Below are 22,812 nucleotides of genomic sequence, written 5' to 3' on the forward strand. Positions count from 1 at the left end.
ATTTTCCAATGTGATTTTAGGCTAGTATTCTGGGTTGCCAAGCATCTAAGGCTGCAGACCACCATACTCCCTAAAACCAGCCTTCCTTAAACCATCTGGATGCTTTGAACTATAACTCCAAGCAGCCAGAGCCAGCACAAGCAATGCTCACTGAGACAAGGAGAAATGTTGCTGGCTATCATTAGCACAATGTCCCCTGCCCTGACATATACTCAGTCCCATTAATGACCTCACGCACGGATTCATATTAAATAGCATGAGTAGGGCAGAAGGAAACCCTGAAAACCCCAGGTTTCTGTATTAACAAATGGAGTAATTAATTCCAGAGGTTCCCATGCTACCTCTGGAACTAAACACAGACATGGATAAGAGAAAAATCTCTTAACCATGTCTCCAACTCCCATATCAAAAATGTGATCCAAAAATAAGATACCATGGTTGATTGTCAAGAGTCATTGAGAGATCCAGGAGGATCAACTGAATTGTACTGTTGCTGTTTCTTTTTCAGAGTAGGCCATACACTAGGGGAATGAAGGATGTTTCTCTCTAAAACCCTGGCCTGAGACTACACTGGAATGGGTCTATATATATAGGCTTCTTCCATGAACATGTGAAGTTGGCTGACCACCACTCTCTCCGGCACCTTGCCCCAAAGCAGGATCTTAGCAACAAGGCAGTAATTCTCATCGCTCTGTGGCAAATGGTGGCTTCCATGTCAATGGGATCAAAACAGCTTGAGCTTATGCAAAATATAGGTTTAGTGTCTTTATAGTTCAGACCAAAGAGGTAAACATTTGATTATTTCGTTTTCCAAAGCGATGACAAATGATTTCCACAATTATTCCCCATTCAGAGAAAACCAATATTTCTGCACAGTTCTCATTGAAAATTGAACTGAATGGCATTTGCACATCCCAAAGTGTTTTGAGAAATTATTACTTGCAGAAATGCATGTGGGCATGGGAACAGTGTGTGTGTGTGTGGGGGGGGTGGATATGCACAAACATGCTAGCAATCTTACCCTGAAATTGATGGGGCTACTTTTTTATGTGTGTTTGTGTGCAAAATTGCTGGGGTTTGTGCAAGATTGCTGGGGTTTTTTTGTTTGTTTTTGTTTTTTTGTTTTTTTTCCCAAAACACATGCACACAGTCTTGCCCACAGACCACATGCCTATCTGGAAACAGTGTTTTATATGCAGTTTTCTTTTTCCTCTTCCCCCACCCCCAGCACCATTATGATTATGCAAACAACCAATGAGTATTTCTAATAAGAATAATTTCCTGAAAAACTTGGGGATATGTGGAAACCAGGCAAAAACTGTGCAGAACTCTCACCACTGTGCTATTTTTTCTGAATGAATCCCTGAGAGTTGCAAAACCCATTTTCCTTCCAGGAAACAAATAACAGGCAATTTTTCTTCCAGTTCTGACTAAAACCAGAAATTGGTTTACGGCCCATTGATATGGAAGTTACCAGCCACCTCTGGAAAAAAGAGGCATTGGTGATACTTATCACATGCCAGCACCTCGGACCCATAACTGCTGCGTCCCCAAAGTACAGTTAGAGGATCCTTTCCAGGCCGTGGGGAAGCGGCATTTTGCCGTTTCCCCGAGGCCAGAAAAAGCGTCGGATCAGGGCCTCCGGGGCTGCCGCTGTGGCAGCTGAGGCCCCGATCCATCGGGGAAAGGGGCGGGTGCAGGCCGCCCCAAAAGGGCAGTCTGTATCCCGCCACTGTTGACAGTTAGTAGGACATGTTATTTCAGATGCTCCACAAACGCATGTTCTCTCAGTGTATACACTTGGCAGAATCATCTATGTTTGACTATGGCCCGAAACAGACAGGCAGTAAAGTGTGGCTTCCGGTCGCTCCAAGGATGTGGTGTTTAGATGACCCACGCCCCCAGACCAGACGGAAGCTGCACAGAAAGCATGCCCAGCCATGAAAAGCCAGCCACAAAAAGAGCAGACAAAGTCCGCTCTTTTACTGATATACCCTTCAAGACAATGGCACTATCCCAGATTGGGGCTGGGTGCACACTGTTGCCATGGTCCCACAGCATTTGGGGTGGAAGTGCCCTTTGGCTATTACATTTGTCTGTTTGGGGCCTTTAGAATCTAACGGCTCAAATCTTGCTCTGGTTAAAACTATCCTATGGCACTGAATCAAACCCATAATCAGATAGTTTATTAAGAATCTTTGGCATGTGAACATCCATAAAACAAAGAAATTCTGGAATGTCATTGACATAGGGGTGAAATGGATTGTCATGAAAAGCCAGCTTCCAGGTGGCTTGGGAATGTGGCGTACAGACACCATGTGTCCCCAAGATGCCCGGAAGTCACACTGATGCCCAGACATGGGCTGGCTTCTGGGCGTTCCAGTGGTGCAGAGTTTACGCACCACACACTCCCAGAGGAGCTTGAAGCCACCCATGGCCCATGTTGGACATGAAAAGCCACCTCTTTGCTGGCCCAAAAAGGAGCAGCTCTTTGCTGCTCCTTTGTCAGCTGGCTGCAAGGTGCATTGGGGCCGCGGTATGTGTTCCACATGTAAGTGAAAATAAAAATGAAATGAAAGGCATGCTGGATAAAACAGAGAGCAGGGAGATACATGCCTTGTCAATAATGGCTGCTCTGAAACCAAGGTGTTTCCATTTTAAAAAAATTGATGTGATTTGCTCTGAGAACAATGCTTGTGTGATAGTGTCCCTAGTGGTAAAAGTGAGGTCTAATGCTACCATTTGGAAGAGCGAGGTGGTTGCCTCTGGCAGCAGACTTGGATTGTCATGAAAGGGCAGCATACTGCAAATTATTTAATGTGTTGCTGTATTTTTATTGCTGGGGTGGAGGAGAGGTACATATGGGATTTTCTACTTCATGTGCTAAAATAATTTAACTGCTTTGAGTAATACTCTGCATCCTGACTTTAGTAAATGCATAAATCCACATTTTGTACCACTTTTATATAATCCTTGATCATTGTATCATATGAACCAGAGATTAGAGTTTAAAATAATCATTTGTCAGTTCTCAAACAAGCCATCTTGAAACCTTAGATTGTAGAAACGGATAATTTAATTAAACAGTCTAGTTTACATTCCAGCTAATCAAGATGAGAAGCCAAAGTTCTGTGAATGTGTAAGGAAACTTATGAGAAAGGACTCACATGAATTTGAGGCTTGGCATGTATGGTTTGCATAGTTTCCCCAAACTGGGGTCCAAAGATGCACAAGAGTGTGTATCTTGCATCACCTCCAGCCCTGCTGGCTTGAGATGGCAAAAGTTGCTGACCAGCTCATCTCAAGGGCGTCAAGTTAGGGAAGGCTGCTTTTGTATGGTGTGCAAAACCAGGCTAGAAATGTTCCAAGGCAGTTTAAAATATAGGTAGACAAATCAAGGAGTGGTAATATTTACTAGTAAGTCTTTAAAATTTTAAAAGGTCAAGAGAAGATAAGGTCCTGTGTGATTACACTGATCAATTCATCTCATTGATTTCTGGAATGTCACTGAAAGACAAGGTGGCAGAACTCTGACAGCTGCTTTATCCAAGTCTTTAATTTTTGGCAAGAACATCCATCTCTTCCCAGATCTCTGATACCAGTATATCTGATACTAGAATTCCCTACCCACATCCACCCTGACAACAGTTCTTTCTCCTATGCTAAATATTTGCATATTTCACATTGTCACATGTTTTAAATATTGCAGTACAACAAAAAGAGGGTGGCTGCAACCAAGGATGCAGGAGGCCTTGAGCAAGGAAAAAGTGCTCAGTGCTTGGGAGAAAAATCATAATCATAATCCCCAAACTGGGTGAGAGTTGTAAATCCACAAAAGTAACTTTTTTGACCTTTGAATGCTAGTGAGTATGCCCAGCTCAAAAGCATGGTCATCACTGTGTAATGGATAATATCCAACATGCTTCAGTGATAACGCAGGATGGCCAGTGGCAGCTGGCAACTCATGCATCCGTAGAGCAGTGAATCTGCTGCAGGTTTAAGTCTGAATTTGGGTGGCAGTATCCGAGATGGTGCCTGCATCTGTTTTGAGAATATGCCTCATCATATTGTCTGGCTTCTTTAAAGTTCAGATTACAACCCAAATCAGATTCACCATCCTGCTGAGATGGGAGCCACCACTGATGGCAGGTGAAACCAGGAATGGTAGACCAAATGTCTTTCAAATAAGTTTGTCCATTAAAAGTGTTCTAGAGAAAGTCTCCCAAGGGAAACCACATGAAAACCACTGTTGGATTGCTTCAACCAGGCAAATGCAATCCCATTGTTCTGTTCTGGTGAGCAATTGTGGAGTGGGCAGTACAGAACCAGAGGCTCAATGATCACATCATTGATGCTTTAATGAGCACAGGGCTAGGTAATGTCTGGGATGGGTGCCAAGAGAGCCATGTTGACTCTCAGAAAAGGCAACCAAACCACTCCAAAATACATTGTTTCATACTCCTATTTCAAAGAACAATACTCATTGGAATGAAACAAGGATATGGAAAGTCCCAAGATTTCCTTTTATGCCACAGAGATTATTTATGTCTGATTTCTTGGGTCATTCTTTTCTCCTTTTAGATACAGTTACCTTCCTCAGTGAACCTGGTATATTTAACCACAATTCTAATAATCCATGATCATTGGCAGAGCTGGGAGTGGTCACCCAAAGCAAAGTGGGGGGTGGTCATCCAAAACTGCAGGGTGTGACATCAGGGGAGGCTGAACTGGATTTTTTAAAAAGTGAAACTCACTAAAGTGAAACTCAATAAAATTCATTTTCTTTAAAAACAAAACAGCCCAATGTTTTTTTAAAATAAATTTTAGAACCATTTGTTTCTGTGAATGAAACATGGGAACATGTAGCGCAGATGCTGTTCTTTCAAACAAAATCATATATTGGCAATAGTGCAGTTGTAAATTCTTAAGTGCACGTGTTCCTCATGACAGTCTCCATAGCCAGCTTCCCCAAGGAGAGTCCAAATGTGCAGGCTGCTCTTTTGATCCATATCACTCAATCAGTTCTAACAGCTTTCATTTCTAGCAGGAACAAGCCACCCCAAAGTACTTTGATTACAGCAACACATGGTTCCTAGGAAAGTCAGGGGGTGTACAGACCAGCACTTTATGCCAGTCTGCAGCCAAACTAGGGCTCAGATAGAGCTGAGTATTCACATGCTCAGAGCCCTTACCGCACGCCATGGGCACCATCTTGGCGCATGCCTGTCGAGACGGTGCATGCCCATATGATGTCCGTCGTGTGCAGTGCCCAAACGGCACTGCGCACAAGGGGCGTCATAAGGCCTTATGATGCCCATTCTAGGGCGCAAATAGGAGCCACATTTCGCGGCTTCTGTGTGCACCGGGTTGGGAGTATGGCATGCAGCTGCTGCGTCCCTAACCCAGCACTTCTAGGGGCGGCATAGAGCCTCTGTTCAGCCTCTCAATCCCTCAGTGATTCCCAAACATTGGCCTTCCAGGTGTTTTGGATTTCAACTCCCAGAAGTCCCAATCAGCTTGGCATACAGTCAGGAATTCTGGAGCTGAAGTCCAAAATATCTGGTGGACCAAAGTTTGGGAATCCCTGCTCTAGATACTATGAGGTTTTCAGATAAACTCAGAAGGGACAGGGGTCGTAGTGAGACTGAGGGTGGCAGGTATTATAATTAACTCTACGAATTATAAAAGACCTGGTACTTTGCCTCTGTGAATTCTGCCTACAATACAGTTCAGGATGTTCTCCTGAATAATTCCCCATCAGTTTTCTTTGTCTATAATTGAAGAGATTTGAAAATCTTTATGCCATGCTTATTCATCACATATAGGCAACATAAAGGCAGACTCTTACATCTAAGGCAAGGGCAGAGAAGCTCTGGCCCTCAAGCTGTTATTGGACTAGATCTGCCATCATCCTTGGCTGTTGTCCATGCTAGCAGGACCTAAAGGGATATGAACTCCTGGAGGGCCACAGGGTCCAAACTGCCTTGGCCAAGGACATCACGCAGTCTGTTATCACTTTAAGTGGGCACTGCAGTTTTACAAGGTCTTTAGTCTTCTCTGCCAAAGAGTACCGGTGCCTCACAAAACTACAAATCCCAGGATTGTGTAGGATGGAGCCATGGCAGTTTAAATAGTGTCAATGCATTATTTCTACAGTGTAGATGCACCCTACAATGTGGTTTATGTGTTAGGAGTAGCATTCTCTCAGCACCTTGCCTCTGACAGTGGCTAGCCAGATATCTTAAACTGGACAATTAAAATTGGGAACCAGCCTGACCAGATTATTCCTGTTGATTTTCAGCTTAATGTAGAAATGGGTGGAACAAAGTTATGAGGGAACAAATGGAATATTGTTAAAGAAATGAAACAGACTGATCTAACTATCCCTATTTAACTAGATTAAATATTTATGTGCTTTACTCCCACAGATTGATTAATTGATAACTGAATCATTGCAGCCGGTGGTGAACAATCTTCACAAATGCACTGCAGTCATTATTTTTCCACCCCTGTGTGGCTTTTTCTTCTGTATCAAGGGTAAGTTAAAACTTGTGAGGATATCTGTAGTACATATGGGAAAAATTATTCAGTTCATATTGTAAACTAAACCTATCCAATTGTTACTTTTCAAATTAAATACAAGAACTGAATTCAATTGATTTCTTGTATTTGGACATCTTCAAATTTTGTGATATACTTCTCCAGTTAAAGATGTGTGGGAAAATGTATGAGATATTGGAGGAAAATGCATCAAAAGCACATGTATTGGTGAAAAACACACACACAATTATCATAGTAGGGGAAATTACTTGCAAAAATGGGTATGAGGCATTACTGTATAGAAATGAATATAAAAGGAACTGCACATTGAAATTTGTGTAAATGTTCATGCAAGTTTCTTTAAAAATATTATAAACTAATACATAAATGGGACAAGTTGAATGTAATATTAGAGGAAAAAGCAGAAACCACGAACAACCAAAATTGATAATTTTGAAGATTATCGCATTACATTTGCTTTCAGGATAGATGCAGGATATAACTTTAAAAAAGTGGATCTTATCGCATTCATCTGTCGCCAGGCAGCCTGTTTGCAACCTGGGCTTCTGCTGCAGCTTTTCAAGAATAAAAAAATCCCTCTGATGAAAAGATTTGAGAGAAGCCTGGGTTGCAAACAGGATGTCTGCTGCCCAGCAACAGGTGAATGTGATAAGATCAGTCTTCTTAAAGTTATATCCCACGTCTATGCCAGGAGCAAATGTAATGCTATAATCTCCTTTGTCTGCGTCTAATCTTTAAGAGGCAGCATGGCATAGTGGTCTAAGGATGCATTAACACTAGCGCTTTTGTAGCAAGGAGATCCGAGGAGATTTGATGTTGCAATTCCAAATTGAAGTTCCCACTACATTTGCTCTGATCAAATATCTCTGGTGCAATTTAACCCTATTGACATTCACACTAACGTAAGTATCAATTTAAAATAGAGCTTCCATATTGCACATGTTCGATTGTTCTCAGTTTTTTTAGACTGTCAATCAAATGATGCATATCGAAGTCATTCTGCTTCCACTATCATAGTTTGCAGCATGACTCTGTATCTGCAATAATATGGCACTTAGCTAGCAAAGAAGGGGTGGTCCACATGTCCACAGGTGGGTCAAGTGGAATGTTCTGCCCCTCTGCACATAACCCCTCCCCTGTCAGCCTCGGAAGATGGCAATGGCAAGCCCTTTGAACAACCCTTGCCAAGAAACCCCCATGATAGGTTCACCTTGGGGGGATCACACTATCACAGCTTCATAGGGTGGCGATGCCAAGCCCTTCTGAAGAACCCTTGTCAAGAAACCCCCATGATCGGTTCGCCTTGAGGGGAATCTTACTGTTTCAGCCTCAGAGGATGGTGATGGCAAGCCCCTCTGAAGAACCCTTGCCAAGAAACTGGCAGAAGAGGGGGAAAGCTGCACAGTGATTTAAAGGGACCACTTGACAGTGCTGGAAATTTAAATCCATTGGATTTAAAGAGCTGGCATCTTCACCCACCAACCAAGAGGAGAAAAACAATGGCCGTTTGCCACCAAGCCGAGACCTGTGTGATGAGATGGATATTTTCCGCCCCTCTGTCCACCCTCCACCCATTACCCCTCCCTCCTGGGTGCCCTGAATGGGATTGGCAACATTTTCCCATTGGTAACTCCCTAAAAACCCCCAGTGCTTTTGAAAAGACTCAGATGGTGCCTTCTTTTCAAAAACACCAGGTTAAGGGGGATTTGCGCCACCCCCCTTCCCCCAAATTCAGGTCGGGAGAAAATGGTGCAAGTAGGAACAAACCCCTTTTAAACTGGTTTCCAAACCAGTTTATGACATAGTGTGAATGCGCCTTAAGTGTTGGAAGAGGATCCAGAAAGACCAAGATTTTAATCCCTGCTCAACTGTTGGCAACTTGGGCAAATCACCTCTCTCAGTTTTAAGAAAGTATTAACTTCCTCTGGCTAACTCCCTCTGAATAAATTTTGCCAATGTAAAAACCTCTGTGATGGGTTGGTTGTAGGGTGGAATCAACTTGAAGGTACATAATAACCATCTGTAGTGTAATTAATCCATTTTAAACTGACCATAGGCATACTTCACAAATATTGCAAGCAGGCATGAAGGCGCAGTACAATTTCCTCACATCTTGGACACAAGTTTAGAAGCTAGCAGAGACTTGCTGTCTCCCAAATGTACTACTGTGGCTGAAGAACCTACAATTAGAAAATGCAAGCAGTGAGTTATGTCACCTTTTTAGTGTTGCTGCCTGGCTAGTATCTGATCAGAGTTTCATTCCTCAGCCAAACTGCCAGGACTGGTGGTAAACTGGGTATGGCAATGGTTATGCTTCTCATTTACTCCTGCTGTCTCCTACTTCTGCTGCATGTCATTGCCATTGAATAATATGGGATGTGACTGTCCAAGATTTTTGCCAGCCACGGGGGCCCTTGAAACCAAACCTCCATGGATGGGAAGGGTCCACTGTACGTCCAAGTGCTATGAAAAGTTCATATTCCAATTTAATTCAAAAGGTCTCTTGCATAAGCTTTCAACAATTTGGCATCTTCCAGAGGTGCTGAACTGCAGCTGTCATCCTACCAAGCCATCACTGGCTATGGCGCAGTTCACCACAGGTGGAGGCAAATATTGTTGGAGGGCATCTGGTTGGGGGAAGGGTGCATAATGCCTTCATGGTGTGAGATTCTGCCACTCTTTCATGCACGAACCATAACTCATTCGTGTACAAGGCCTGTCTTCCATGTTTCTAAACAGTCGTTGACAGGGTAAGGAGTGTCAGTTTTATACAAGAAAATCTGGATAATCTCTCATTCCACAACATTCTGATGGCTGGCCATCCTGGCACTGAACTGGAGCCGCTACAGAGTGCACATATAAGCATTTCCACATGTCAACCTTTAAGCATTATTATCAGAGTCATCCCACTGCATGGGCCTTGGACCCATGTGCTTAAGAGATCAGAGGTGGAGTAGAAAGAAGCCGATGATTTATACTGCAGACAGGGAGGGGCCCTTATTTGGCTCATATACCAAAATTTCATACTTTCTGTCCAAGGCCATATAGGGTGTTTGTGTCTGGTACTTTCATACTGTGCTCTAAAATTAATCTTGGTTGATAATTACATCCTGACAAGTGGGGGCTTATGTAATTGCAGTGAGAAGGGAAACCCCATTATCTTTCATTACATTTGCTTCCTTGGTCCTGAAAGTGAGACCTAGGAATGGCATAGCACTCTCTGCTATCAAGAATATTTCCCTAGTGACATGTCACTAGCTATGACCTCAGGAAAATGCAGAGGTAGTTCTTTCTCCTTAGGGTAAATTTGAAGACCTGTGTCAGAGAATGGGTGAATCAAAGGTTGCTCCCATGCAAGGAGGTTGTTCCCATGCATGGAGACTCCCTCATACACTCCTACTTACTCCTACATCTGTTCCCAATCTCACTTTTCCACTGTTAGAGAAGTCTGCACTTCATGAAAAGCTTTCATTTTAATGTTCTAGTTGTCAGTATTTAGAACTCACTTTAACATGTTTTGGAGTTAAATAAAACTCCAAAATCTGTGGTCATGACTGGTGGGAGCTCCCAGCCTGTATGGCTTATGGCACCTTATATTCTGCTGTCCCCCAAAATATGGCTCCACTTGTCTCAAGGCCTGTCTGTATCCACTATCAGAGAACAGGTGAATCAAAGTTCACCATTGAGCAAACCGAGACAAATGTTTCAATATTCTATCAGAAAGCTCCTTCTCCTGGTAGGAAATGAGAAATGCTGGAAAACAGCTTTCTGAATCTGGGATGTATATGTTAGTTGAGGATGAATGTGGTGTAATTGTTTGGGTGTTGCACTAGTACATTGAGAGACAGCTTGGCCATGGAAACCCACAGGGTGATCTACAAGCCACAATCTCTTAGACTCAGAGGATGGCAATGGCAAAAACCCCTCTGAAAAAACTTGCCAAGAAAACCCCATGATAGGGTCACCATAAGTTGGAAACGACTTGAAGGTACACAATAGTAACAAAAGACTTTACCGTACATGGTTAAAAAGTGGAACATTAACATGATAATAACACCCTTAGCCAGTACTTATCACACAACATCATGTCTGTCCTGCTGCTGCCTTGCATTCCATTCATTTCTGTTGTGTACCTTTTCACCTTTTCGCTTTCAATCTCATTACAGTATTATCCCTTCATGCAGTAGGTCCCTTCTGGGAGTCTGGGAAGGGACCAATTTTTGGGACTGGCCACTAATAACATCTTCAACCCATTTAGAATGTGGGCAGTATTTCTTCTGTAGTCAAGTTATTCAGTCAAGGTTTGATCCCAGCGCACCTGGAATCACAAATTTTTCTCCCTTTACTGAAAATAGCTGAAACGTATTTTGATCTAATGAAAATGTCCACAAAACAGCCACCTTCCCTCACCCTTAGTTCCTACAACATGATTGAGAAATGTTATTAAAGCTTTGCGTAAGGTTCGCAGTGGATTGCTTCTGGGCATGTACTGATATCTTCACATACCCCTATAGTCTTTCTTCTTTAGTCAATACCATTCTGCATCACTATCATATATTTAAGGAATGATTGTGTTTAATGTCCCTAGTCCTAATTAGGCATAGTTCATCCTCTTAGGCTAATATCAGTGGCTTGAAATCTTTAATATTAATACTATATAAACATTGGTAAGCATGCATGAGATATGAGAAAGAGTGAAGCTGCAGCTGCATAGCAAATGGACTGAGTATTCACTGCCGCATCTAACTATTTCAATTTTTCATTTTCAGAAAATTTATCTTGGGTCACAAAGTTGACACCACAGACTATCGGGTCACACCATCACTGCCTGGGTTTGGAAATCTCACCAAGGGATACAATAGATATCTCAGGCCAAATTTTGGTGGTATGTCATTGTTGGAATCTTTTAGTTGTATATATTTTTTGTAAAAAAAATCATCTTGTCAGGAAGGAAATATTGTCTTGGTCATTGTGGTTTACTATTGAATATGTCTACTTCTATAATGTTGGCCTATCAACTAAAATTAATTCCCTTTTCTGCTTCCATTCTATTTTATGACTTCAGCAAGCCTGCCTTAACTCTAATTGAAATGTTGAGGAAGACTGTGGGACAGACTATTGGATGACAGGGCAAAAAAATCCAGACTTTATATGTAGATGGATGCAGGCTAAGCTGATTGTGACTGAGTTGTGTTGGAAACTTACTGAAACCTAGCATGCTATTGCTATGTGAAAAAGACAAATTCCATGTTGAGGGTCCTCAGAAAAGGAACTGAAAATAATTCTATCAGTTTTATCATGCTGTAATGTAAATCCATGGTACAACTACTTGTAAGCCACTCTGAGAGCCTTTGTGGCTGAAGAGTGGGGTATTAATACTCAAATAGATAGACAGACAGACAGACAGAATAACTACACGTGGAGTTCTGGTTACTGGACTTCTGAAAGGATATTATAGACATGGAGGAGTTGCAGAAAATGGCAAGCTAAATTATAAAGAAAATCAAAGCAACCCCTTTATGCGAAAAGGATAGAATGTTTGGGGCATTTTGTTTAGAGAAAAGGTAAATGTGAATATGAAAACAATGCACAATGTTAATAAAAATCGATATGGAGAAATTTTTCTTCTTGTCTGATAATACTAGAGCTTTGGGTCCATCCAGTGACTAGTTCAATTTGCCTGATCACCCAATTCTTACTCCTCCTCTATCTATGGGGTTAGTCAGTACATAGATTTTTATGCCCTGCACAAGGATACCCTTAGCCTATTTATTTACCATAAAGTTATTATGTTCATTCATGACAAGGATGTGCATGGCGGATATAACTTTCATCTTATTGCTTTATTTCCACACATTCTGGGTTCATAGGGAGAGTTTGTGTAGCAGTTTCCCTCTGATGTAGCCTCCTAACCTTCTTCAGTCTGCTTTCCTTCTGCAAACAACTCTCTTTTCACTTTCCCAGGAGCGCCTGTGGTGATAGCAATGAGCCTTAATGTCGCAAGTATTTCCAGCATCTCTGAGAGTGATATGGTAAGCAAATCACCACCTCAGCTGTTTTTTATACTGTTTATATAGGAAAATAGGATAGTACAGCTTGGAGTTTCGGAAATTAATCCCTTGTGGTATTACCAGCATTTCACTGTCTGTGCTGATCAGGAACTGGGAGTCGTGTTAGAAGAGGCATTCTGCTTTTTCTTCCCAGAAAGAATGTGGACCTGGCTCTATTAATAGAGGCTGTAAAAGTTGTGTCTCTGACCAAGAGGGCATTTGCCCAGATTTCCAAAGCCACTGTCTTTGGAAAAGGCCCATCTGTCACTGGTACATATGGCATGAATCACTAGAAAAGATAATAATGCTTGGAAGGGTAGAAGGCAGTAGGAAGAGAGGAAGACCTCATATCAGATAGATAGATGCAAAGAAGCCATGGCCCCAAGTCTACAGGACCTGAGCAGAGCAATTGAGGATAGGGTTGCATTCACAGGGTCACTATAAGACAAAGCCAGTTCGAAGGCAGCAACAACACTGGAACAAAGTGTACATGAGGTCTGCCTTTGAAGAATTTGGGAAATTGTCCTTGTCTCTGAGTGTTGCTGGTACATTTAAAGCTCTGTACAGGGATGGGGAACCTGTGGCCTTCAAGATGTTGCTTGACTGTATCTCCCATGGTTTCTGCCCATTGGCCAGAGCTCATGGGGATCCAATATCTGAAGAGTCACCAGGTCCCCACTGTGGCCATCCACAGTTCGAGCCTGGAATATTGAAAGGACTAGTTGCTCTTTGATTATTTTCCCTGTCTATTAAGATCTGAGGAGGCTCTGCTAACTACCACCTGAGATCCACTCTGTGAGTGGATGGGGCTCAGCCTTTTTGAACCTCCTGTCAAGATTTAGGCAGAAAATATTTTCTGGATTACAATTCCCAGAATCTCTGTTGGCTAGAGGAATCTGTAAATTGTAGACCAAGAATCTACCTTTTCGAGCAATGTCTCCTACCTTAGGAGAATAATTCAGTTTATTTTTTTAAACATACCTTTGACGCTATGTGAGCACCATTATGTGTTCACAATAGTAAACTGCTTTAGTAAGTTAGTTGTTTGTTTGAAAAATCATTTTAAAATTTATTTTCTAGTTGTTATTTTTTTCATGTTTGTGAGTTTACTTGGAAGGCCCAAATGGAGCCCAAAGGTGACATTAAAATGTTTCTATAGACCAGATGAACTCTTTCGAGCATGAGACATCACTTGTATCTTTTGAAAATAAAGGACTGTTTTGACAAATAGATTGAAAGTGCCCAAATTCATGTACATGATTGTGTAAACTGCTTCCAGCATTATTTAAATACGTATCTTGGAATTTTTATTATAACTGCCAGAAGAAAATGTCTATGCTGCCTAGGGGATTCTGGGAGATGTCATTCACAAAAGGAGCTTTTCTAAACTCTGGTTTTATTGCTGCACTCTGTTGAAAGCTGGAGTCCAATCAAGTTTGGACATGTAAGAAATCTTTGATAGTTTGGCACAATCCTTCATGCAGCTAACTTTCTTGGTATTCCAAAGCTATTAATCTTCAAATATTCTCTTTATACAGAAGCATTCTCCTTGCTATACCACTTACATTTTCCAGGTCCCATGCAGAACATTATAGAGCTGTACTCTCTGGCTAGATAAATAATTGAACTACAAATGACCCAGGGGTTTTCACCTTCATTGCTGGGATTAATAATTCACTGGTTTGAAATGCATAATACTGCATCATCTCAATCATTTAGGTGAAGGGGTTTTCCCCTGAACAGCACGAGAATAAAATCTAAAAGCTAGCAATGAGATACATGAAAGCTCTCTGCATGGTGTTAACAGTTTTCTTTCCAAAGGCTGTTAACAGTCTATGCACTTAGTACAAAAGAAGTCCTTTCACCCAGCACTGAAGTGGTGCAAGACATGATATTTTGAATGTTCAGAGCAATGAATCAAAATTTGCCTGACACATGATTACCTGAGAACCATGCTGATGTTCAAATGGGGCAGACAGTATATTCACTTGTTTTATTGTAGCTGCAGAGGATGACTTCAAACCGTTTTAGCTAAGTCATATTAGATGACTTTATGTTAATGAGATGCAGTAGTCTGGAAAGTTTGTCAGGGTATCACCACAGAGGTCATCTAATCTAGCTCCAGTGATCTAATAATAATAATAATAATAATAATAATAATAATAGATAAGCTAAAGTTGATCTGCCAGTTGTGACATTTCTTGGAAATGATCTGCAGGGGTCATCTAGTCTACTAATAGATTTCTACTAATAGAGTTGGATCCACATTCCTTCTGGGAAGAAAGAAGCAGAATGCCTGCCTAACATGGCCCTCAGTTCCTGGTCAGCACAGACAGAGAAATGCTGGTAATGTTATAAGAGAACTAGCCATAATTATACAAAGATATAGCTGTGTTAGTCTGTAGAAGCAGTATGTAGAGAGATCTTGTAGCACCTTTGAGACTGGCTGAAAGAAAGAAGTTGGCAGCATGAGCTTTCATAGGAGGTTATTGCACTGGCTTTCCTGCAAGCCTCAGCACAGGCTGAAACTTTTGAAAACTTTTTTTAAAATGGGTGTTGTTGCACACTTCCATGCCCAGTCCTGAGGCATCGCGTACCCAATCTTGGCATCCTGTCCGTGATCCGTACTTCTTCAGCACTTTTTGAAAGAATAGGAACTCGGGGAACAGGAGTGTAACAATTAATATGAGTTACTTTTTCAGTAATGGGACGAGGAACAACAACAGGTTACATTACAAACACTGTAATTAGTAAAGGGAATGTTTTACTTTTTATTTTTAAGAAGGAATGTGCCAAGCCCTGAAAGGAGTTTATGATAACTAGAAATTTTATCAAAATTTCAATGAACTGATTGATTATTTCCCCCTCCCAACCTCATACACAGAGACAGACACACAAAATGAATAGCATGTGATGCCAATGGTATTGCTGAAATACAATGAGTTGACTGTTCTGTCTTTCTACTTTTCTATTTATAATAGTGTTTTTATATCACCACATTTCTTAGCTCCCATGGCAATCTTCACTATTATTACCTGGAATATTAACTTACTTTTCTAGTTAATTAAGGTGTAAAATAGAAAAACAAATCCAGATATAGAGCAATCTGAGATGCAGAATGTATAAGACACTGAAACATCAGTAGTATCTATAGGACAAGAGGGTCAGTTCAATATGTATGGACTCATTTGCAAAGTAGGTTCCATCAACAGTCTCTCTCAATGCTTCCAAACAGAAGTTTTTTGGTACAACAGTCAAAAGGCATTGTGCACCTTAATGGATTTTCTGTGGTAAGCTGAGAAATGAAAGAAGCAGAGGAAAATGTGGGAGGGTTAGAAATGGTAGACAATATAATCAGAGCCCCACTATTAAGATCAAATGTTTAAGAAAAGCTGTTTGCAGAAGGGCTCTTGGACTTTGAGGGATCTCTTTTAACGAAAACATTACCCTGAATATATTTTAATGTTTGCTATCTTTCCTAGGACTACACAGCAACAATATATTTGCGACAACGTTGGACAGATTCCCGTCTGGTATTTCAGGGGAACAAAAGTTTTACACTGGATGCCCGGCTAGTTAAATACCTATGGGTGCCTGACACATATATTGTGGAGTCAAAAAAGTCTTTTTTACATGAGGTCACCGCAGAGAATCGGCTTATACGACTGTTCTCCAATGGCACCGTCTTGTATGCCTTGCGGTAAGTCTTTAAAAAATTGAAAGTTTAGAGATAATTGGAATATTTCCCCCTGACTGATCCTGAGTTTGTCTGTTCATATTTAGGAACCAATTTGGGACGGGGGTGGAATAGAAGGGTACAGCAGAACAAGAAAAGAAAATCGCTATGCAATTTTTTTGGAAGATATTTTTAAATGATTGAAAATTGGGTTTCTTGAGTGTCATGAAACCCTGACAAGAAGAAACCTAGATGGGTGAAGATCTTCACAGTTCAGGGGGTTTTCTGTGCCAAAATACATAAGTAAAATGCATTTGGGTTTAGTTACCCAGAAAATTACATTTTCTGAGAATGGATAAGTTTCCTGCAATGAAGGCAGCATTTTCTGCACAAAAAACAAGTTTCTTGCATAGAAAACAGCATTTGCTACATAGAAATGTGTTTTATGTGCAGAAAATATATCTTTCTGTGCAAAAAATGAATGTTTTGCACAGTGCAAGTTCCAAACTGCAAATAGACTTTGAAAGCTAGTTTTTTGACTACTTTCTGACAAGAAGGAGAAAAATGGTAAAACTATTCATTCTTGCCTGTAAGAATGAAATTAAGATTTATATCCCTAGTCCCATCATGCTATCAGATGTCTACTAATACAATCTATGATGTAGGCAAATTCTATCCAACTAGGTCCTAGATCAGTGATAGTGAAAATTTTTGAGGCCGAGTGCCCAAACTGCAACCCAAAACCCACTTATTTATTGCAAAGTGCCATGTCCCTCTGGCTTTCTAGTAACAAACTCTGGCAAACTCTGTGCTGGGGCGATGGCACATGTGTCCACAGAGAGTGCTCTGGGTGCCACCTCTGGCATGCGTGCCATAGGTTCGCCATCAGTGTCCTAGATACTCTGAAGGCACCAGATCCTGTCTGATTTTGGAAGTTAGGTAGAGTCAGCCCTGGTTACTACATGGATAGAAAATCACCAACGAATACCAAGTCCTGGTATTTCAGAGGAAGGAGTTGGCAAAACCACCTCTGAGTATTACTTGTCTAATAAAACTCTGAAAATCATGGAATCACCATAAGGTGACAGGCAACCTGAAGTTGACAGATAACCTGAATACACACCCAAAGGGAAGTAATGCATTATACTCTATTTATGCGGTGAAATATTACAGTGTGACATAATGTTGCACTGTATGTCTAGCTCTTCATAGTAAGCAGCCAAATCTTCTTTGGAGAATGATGGGTGCATCTTTGATCAAACTCAAAATGTTCAGTGAAAACTATAAAGCTGGCCTTTCAATTCAGTACTCTGCTTCCAGATTCTGTTCTTAGTTTGTGTATTAAAAAAACAACAACAATATTTGACTGACATTCTGTTAGTCAGTTAAGTATCAGAAGCGATTTCTACTCACAACTGTTTTGCATTCACATTAACAATTGTGACACCATGCAAATGCCCTTAAAACCCACCTGAAAAGCCAGCCAGCCATATTGAGCAAAAGAGTCCTGTGGTGCTGGAGAGAAGTGCACTGAAGGATGACACATTGAGTCCCCTCCCACAATTAAGCTGTCATGAAACTATGGTCAATATCACACTACACTATTATATAGCTATTATTCCACTGTAACGGCTAGGCTGCCTTCTGTGTAATCTTGGGATCTGCAGTTTAGAAAGGGGCATTTTGAATTCTCAGTCAGAGAACCCATAGGCCTCACTAAGCTCCAAAACCCAGAATGGAACAGGAAGCAGTCATAGGAGTTAAAGTGGAATAATAGCACTATAACAATTTAGTGTGATCCCATCAAAACAGTTGTAAAAGGATCCCTGCTTCTGCTCCTTGTACCACAGGGCAATGGTGGGGGAGAGTTGGATGCATCTTTCTTCATCACCCTGCTCACCAGTACTTCAGAATTGCTCTGCATGGTATGGCTGCCTTCTTTTAGAGGTGGGCTATAGGGGGTTGGATTGAGAGATGGAGTATAGGTATGATGTTGAAGCTACATATCACATGTAATTTCGAAACCATTTGTGTCTCACTTTTTGTCCTCATTAATTACTTATTTAATACATAGCTTCACTTTCTTTCTGTTATGAAAGTCACATGAGCTTTCATTGCATCTTATCTTACTTCTATAAGTATCAGTTATCCTGGTATGCAGTGGTAAGAAAAACCAAGGCTGCAGAGTCATGGGTTGTTTATTCTTCAAAGCAGAAAGGTTGCCATGTCTGGATGGAGATGAAAACTGCAGATTCTTTGTAATAAATGCCTTCACACTGGGCTGTCTCATTTGCAGGATCACAACCACAGTTGCATGTAACATGGACTTGTCAAAATATCCTCTGGATACTCAGACGTGTAAATTGCAAATGGAAAGCTGTAAGTACCACATTCTATAAGAAGGTGAAAAATATTCCTCCCTTAATTGACTTTCAGTTTGTTTATTCATATGTAGGTGACCAGTGCAAATATTTCATTTCTGTCTTTGACATCTTAACCTGTCATTTGAAAAAACAGAACCATAAAAGGGAAACAGTTCCATTTCACTTTGCACTATATAGGATTATACTAGAGAAGCGCCCTACTGGATCAAACCAAAAGCCAGTTTAGTCCAGTGTTTTGTTTTCTTTATTTATGGGTTATGTTAATACACTTTCTTTCTCCAATGAACACAGGGCAGAATATATACTCTCCTGAGCCCAATTTAATATTCCCAACAAACATGTGAGGTGTCTCAGGCTGAAAGAAAGTGAATAGCTGAAGGTCACTGGTGACTTTCATGGATTCATGAAGACATAGGTCCGACCAAAACACACTGTTTAAGTCATATTCTGGTATGATGACTGGTTTTGTTCTCTTCTTGAGTTTTACTTTTATTTTTAATATGAGTAATTCAGCATCTGGTCTAGTCTTGGCCACTAGTATGGAGCTTTGTCATCTTTTATTTCCGATGATATACTGTAATCTATTTGGGTTTTGTGTTAGCCATCTGGTGATGTCCATGTGTATAACCTTTCCTCTGATTGTATGAAAAATGTGTCTGAAATGAATAGGTTGTTGACTTCACAAAAATCTATCAGATGCTCACCTGCTTCATTTCTCTTGCCTAATTTGAATCTACATACTGTTTTTGGTTCTTCTTTGCTTCCAACTTTGGCATTCCAATCTCCAATGATCAGCTTGATGTCCCGTGTTGGTGTGTTATCAATTTCTTCCTGTACTCCTTCACAGAATCTATCAGTTTCTTCCTGTTCTGTCTCAGTGATGGGTGTATATACTTGAATTCTGGTGATATTCATAGGTTTCCCGTGAAGCCTTGGGTGTTCAAAGGGCCGGCTTCAAGGAATGGCCGCCCAGGCACTATCTTGTGTGGATCCTTGGGGAAATAGAACAAGCCAGGATGGCAGAAGGTTCACTTTCATTACTTGAAGAATGAGGCAACCCCCCTCATCTTCACTGTCTTATTTACAGTCATTGTGAGTCATAGTAAAACCCTCTAGTACCTTTCCAGTACTACAGTGGACTCTTGCCTTACGAATAATGCGTATTCTCAAGCCCCATTGAATATAATGAGGCTCAGGTGTGGCAGTGCGACATAGGCATGCGCCACGGGCGCACGCACCATTCTAGTTTACTGTTGTTAACCACCCGGATTGGTTTGCCAGAGGGCGGTATACAAATAAATATTATTATTAAATATTATTATTATTATTCAGTGTATTGTAGCGCAGCTTCAGTGTAAGCTGAAACTCGCATATAGTGTACCTGCGTATGGTGCGGGCACACTGTATATCCTCTTTACTCTTTGCCTTCAGCTTTATTGCTAAGGATAGTTCTATTCTGATGAGATCCAGTATGGTGTAGTGCTTTGAGTGTTAGAAGACTCTAGGAGATCACAGTTCAAATCCTTGGGAAAGTCATACTTTATCAGTCTCAGATGATGGCAATGGCAAAACCTCTCTGAACAAATCTTGCAAAGAAAACCCTACGAGAAGGTTGCCATATGTCAGATTTATCTTGAAGATACATTATAATGTGGTTCTACCCTGAATGAGAAGTGTTCACCCTCAGACTGATTTAAGACAATTGACTTATAGTAAAATAAAAAGATTAGAGGAAACTCCTTGTCATTTACACACATATTAGAGATTAAGGATGTGACCCTGACTGTACTGGGTTGTCTGGTCCCATTCACCAAAAGGCCCTATAAGTCATAAACTGCTGTAGGAGCCTTGGTCTTCTCTCGTGTTTACTAATATCTCATAGCTGAAGCACAGCTCCCACTCCCTACTCTAAAATAGAAGGCACATTCATTCCCCACATCCCACCAGGTTAACATTTAGACTGTGTAAAAAGAATTAAGCAAAGCATTGAATCCTCTGTGTACTTGGGGAAGTTACTGTCCTGGGCTCACAGTTCATTTCTAGTTGCCACTTTTGTGTGGTTTGCCTATTATTCTATTACATTTTGTTATTAACTGGCATTTTAAAAAAAAACACAAGTATTTCAACATTCATTTAAATGCATATTTCTTCCCAAAATTCATTTAAATGTATAATTTGGAATTTATACTGTGTCACAACATTAGGAGAACTGTGAAATCTGATGACTAGCTAAATTCTAGTGCAGAAGTTAAAAGATGTGGATAACTTTTATTTTCTATTGGAATTTGCAAAGTCTGGTTTCCTCAAGCATCCCTAGTAAATAGAAGGTAATTGTGCCATGTCTTGGCATTGCAAGTAACTGAATGATCAAAACCAGAGACAGAGCAGAATCACTCATCTTCATTGGAAGGCAAAATAATATTGGTGGATCCAGAAGAGAATTGTTGGGGGACTCCCTTCTTTAGTACTTTTGGCATGTGGCACTAGAATGGCTTTATGGTGGTTCCCGGGCCCCAAAATGCAATCTTGGAAATTATGAGGACACAGAGGGTCTTTAAAAAGAAACTACTTGGGCATATGTGAGGATTGACTGTCCTGAGGAATGATCTTTCTGTTACCAATTCAATTGATATCTGAAATCCCATTATTTTAAAACCAGGTTTTACTTGCCAGCTCTTAGAATGGAGTTCCAATGGAAGTGCCTATTTTTTTTCCATTAAAATCATATTAGTTTACCATGATTAACTTTATTACAATGTGCAGAAGCTGAAATAATAATGATTAGCCTCTTGTTTTAAAATGTATTTGGGTTTAGCCTTAAAAGGAGAGCGAGAGAGTAATTGGACCCTATGTCAAGTTCCTGTGCCATATTATTCTTATGAAATTATACGCACGTTGCCAACTAGAGATGCCATTAGGATAAATGCCTGGAATTAATGCTATTTAAATATATGCTAGATGGATTTACAACAGTCAGTCATTTATTATCAAGTTCCCTAAGTGACTGCAGCTATTATTATAAACAGGGCAGAAACTTTGAAAAAGTCATATTTGGATGATTTGTACTTGGGGAACCAGCACATCTTGTACTATCAGATGCAAGATTTTGTCATTTGTGTCTAGTGGAAAAGACAATTCATATTTATCTTTTTTGTTGTGAAGACAAACTGGTGGATATGAATGTTGTCATGTTTATTGAATGTCAGATCTTTAAACAGCTAGGCAAACTAAAACATTAATGACCTGTTTATTAAAACAAACTGACATTTCTGAGAGTTGTATAACTACAGTATTTACATTTGCAGTAGCTTCTGTTTATAAAGTGGCAGGAGATCTGTTCACCATTAGTTTATTACATGAAGGAGATCAGGAGTTTATCCCGTGAATATCCCAGAAAAATCGCGTAGTTACACGAAACAATTTCACAAGACATCGCACAAAGCGTGCCATTAAAGTGGTCACAAAGAAGCATTAACACACATCTTTTTACGTTTGGGATTTTAGCAACAATGCATTTCCGATATCACTTTATTTGTGCAGTTGCGTGTGATAATTATTTGCTCAATTACTCGCCATTTTGCTTTATTTGTGGGATGCTTTAAATGTGCTTTAATCTCTCTTTAATGCAAAAATTAGCTCCAGTGTGATAAATACCTAAATCAGTTATGTCCACATGCCTGTTCAAATAGCAATTGCTACTTAAAGGAAATCTTATAGATTTACTTAAAATGGAGTTTCATATTTGGCCTGGGCTTCCCATTTCTAACCCCGAGCCGGGTTGCAAAAGACTCTGCACATCTCAGAGCTAATACTACCTGTCCACATGCCCAACAGGAAAAAAAATAGGATTGGAAAGAAAATGGATTTTGGATGACTATCTATATAAGAGGAACAACTTCTATATTGGTACTGGAAATGAATCAACCCTATTGGGTTACCATGACTTCTGTTAAAAATGGGTGTTCCAGAATCCAGTAAAGGCAGCAAGGACAAAATATTAATATTTGTCTAACTGGCAGAAGATGTACTATCAGGCTAAAAATTCATCCAAAATGGGGAAATTATTATTTTTAATTAAATAGTTATATAGTTTAAAAATAAAGCATGATATTTACAAAGCATGGTGTTGTCCTCTAGTGGC

At 40.4% G+C, this 22,812-nt stretch overlaps 2 protein-coding genes across 2 annotated transcripts in view; both read left to right on the top strand.

The window, feature by feature from the left end:
- Window positions 1-22,812, top strand: part of FGF18 (fibroblast growth factor 18) — a 650,869-nt gene that overhangs the window by 37,672 nt on the left and 590,385 nt on the right. The gene's annotated exons all lie outside the window — the stretch shown is intronic.
- Window positions 1-22,812, top strand: part of LOC121929377 (gamma-aminobutyric acid type A receptor subunit pi) — a 34,415-nt gene that overhangs the window by 1,901 nt on the left and 9,702 nt on the right. The window contains exons 2-6 of the mRNA XM_042464944.1: window positions 6,429-6,537; window positions 11,331-11,446; window positions 12,526-12,593; window positions 16,094-16,311; window positions 18,584-18,666. Of these exons, the coding sequence (XP_042320878.1) occupies window positions 6,482-6,537; window positions 11,331-11,446; window positions 12,526-12,593; window positions 16,094-16,311; window positions 18,584-18,666 (541 nt within the window). The 5' untranslated portion in view covers window positions 6,429-6,481. The remainder of the gene's footprint in view (window positions 1-6,428; window positions 6,538-11,330; window positions 11,447-12,525; window positions 12,594-16,093; window positions 16,312-18,583; window positions 18,667-22,812) is intronic.

Source organism: Sceloporus undulatus, chromosome 1 (genome assembly GCF_019175285.1).
Source record: "Sceloporus undulatus isolate JIND9_A2432 ecotype Alabama chromosome 1, SceUnd_v1.1, whole genome shotgun sequence".
Lineage (NCBI taxonomy): Eukaryota > Metazoa > Chordata > Lepidosauria > Squamata > Phrynosomatidae > Sceloporus > Sceloporus undulatus.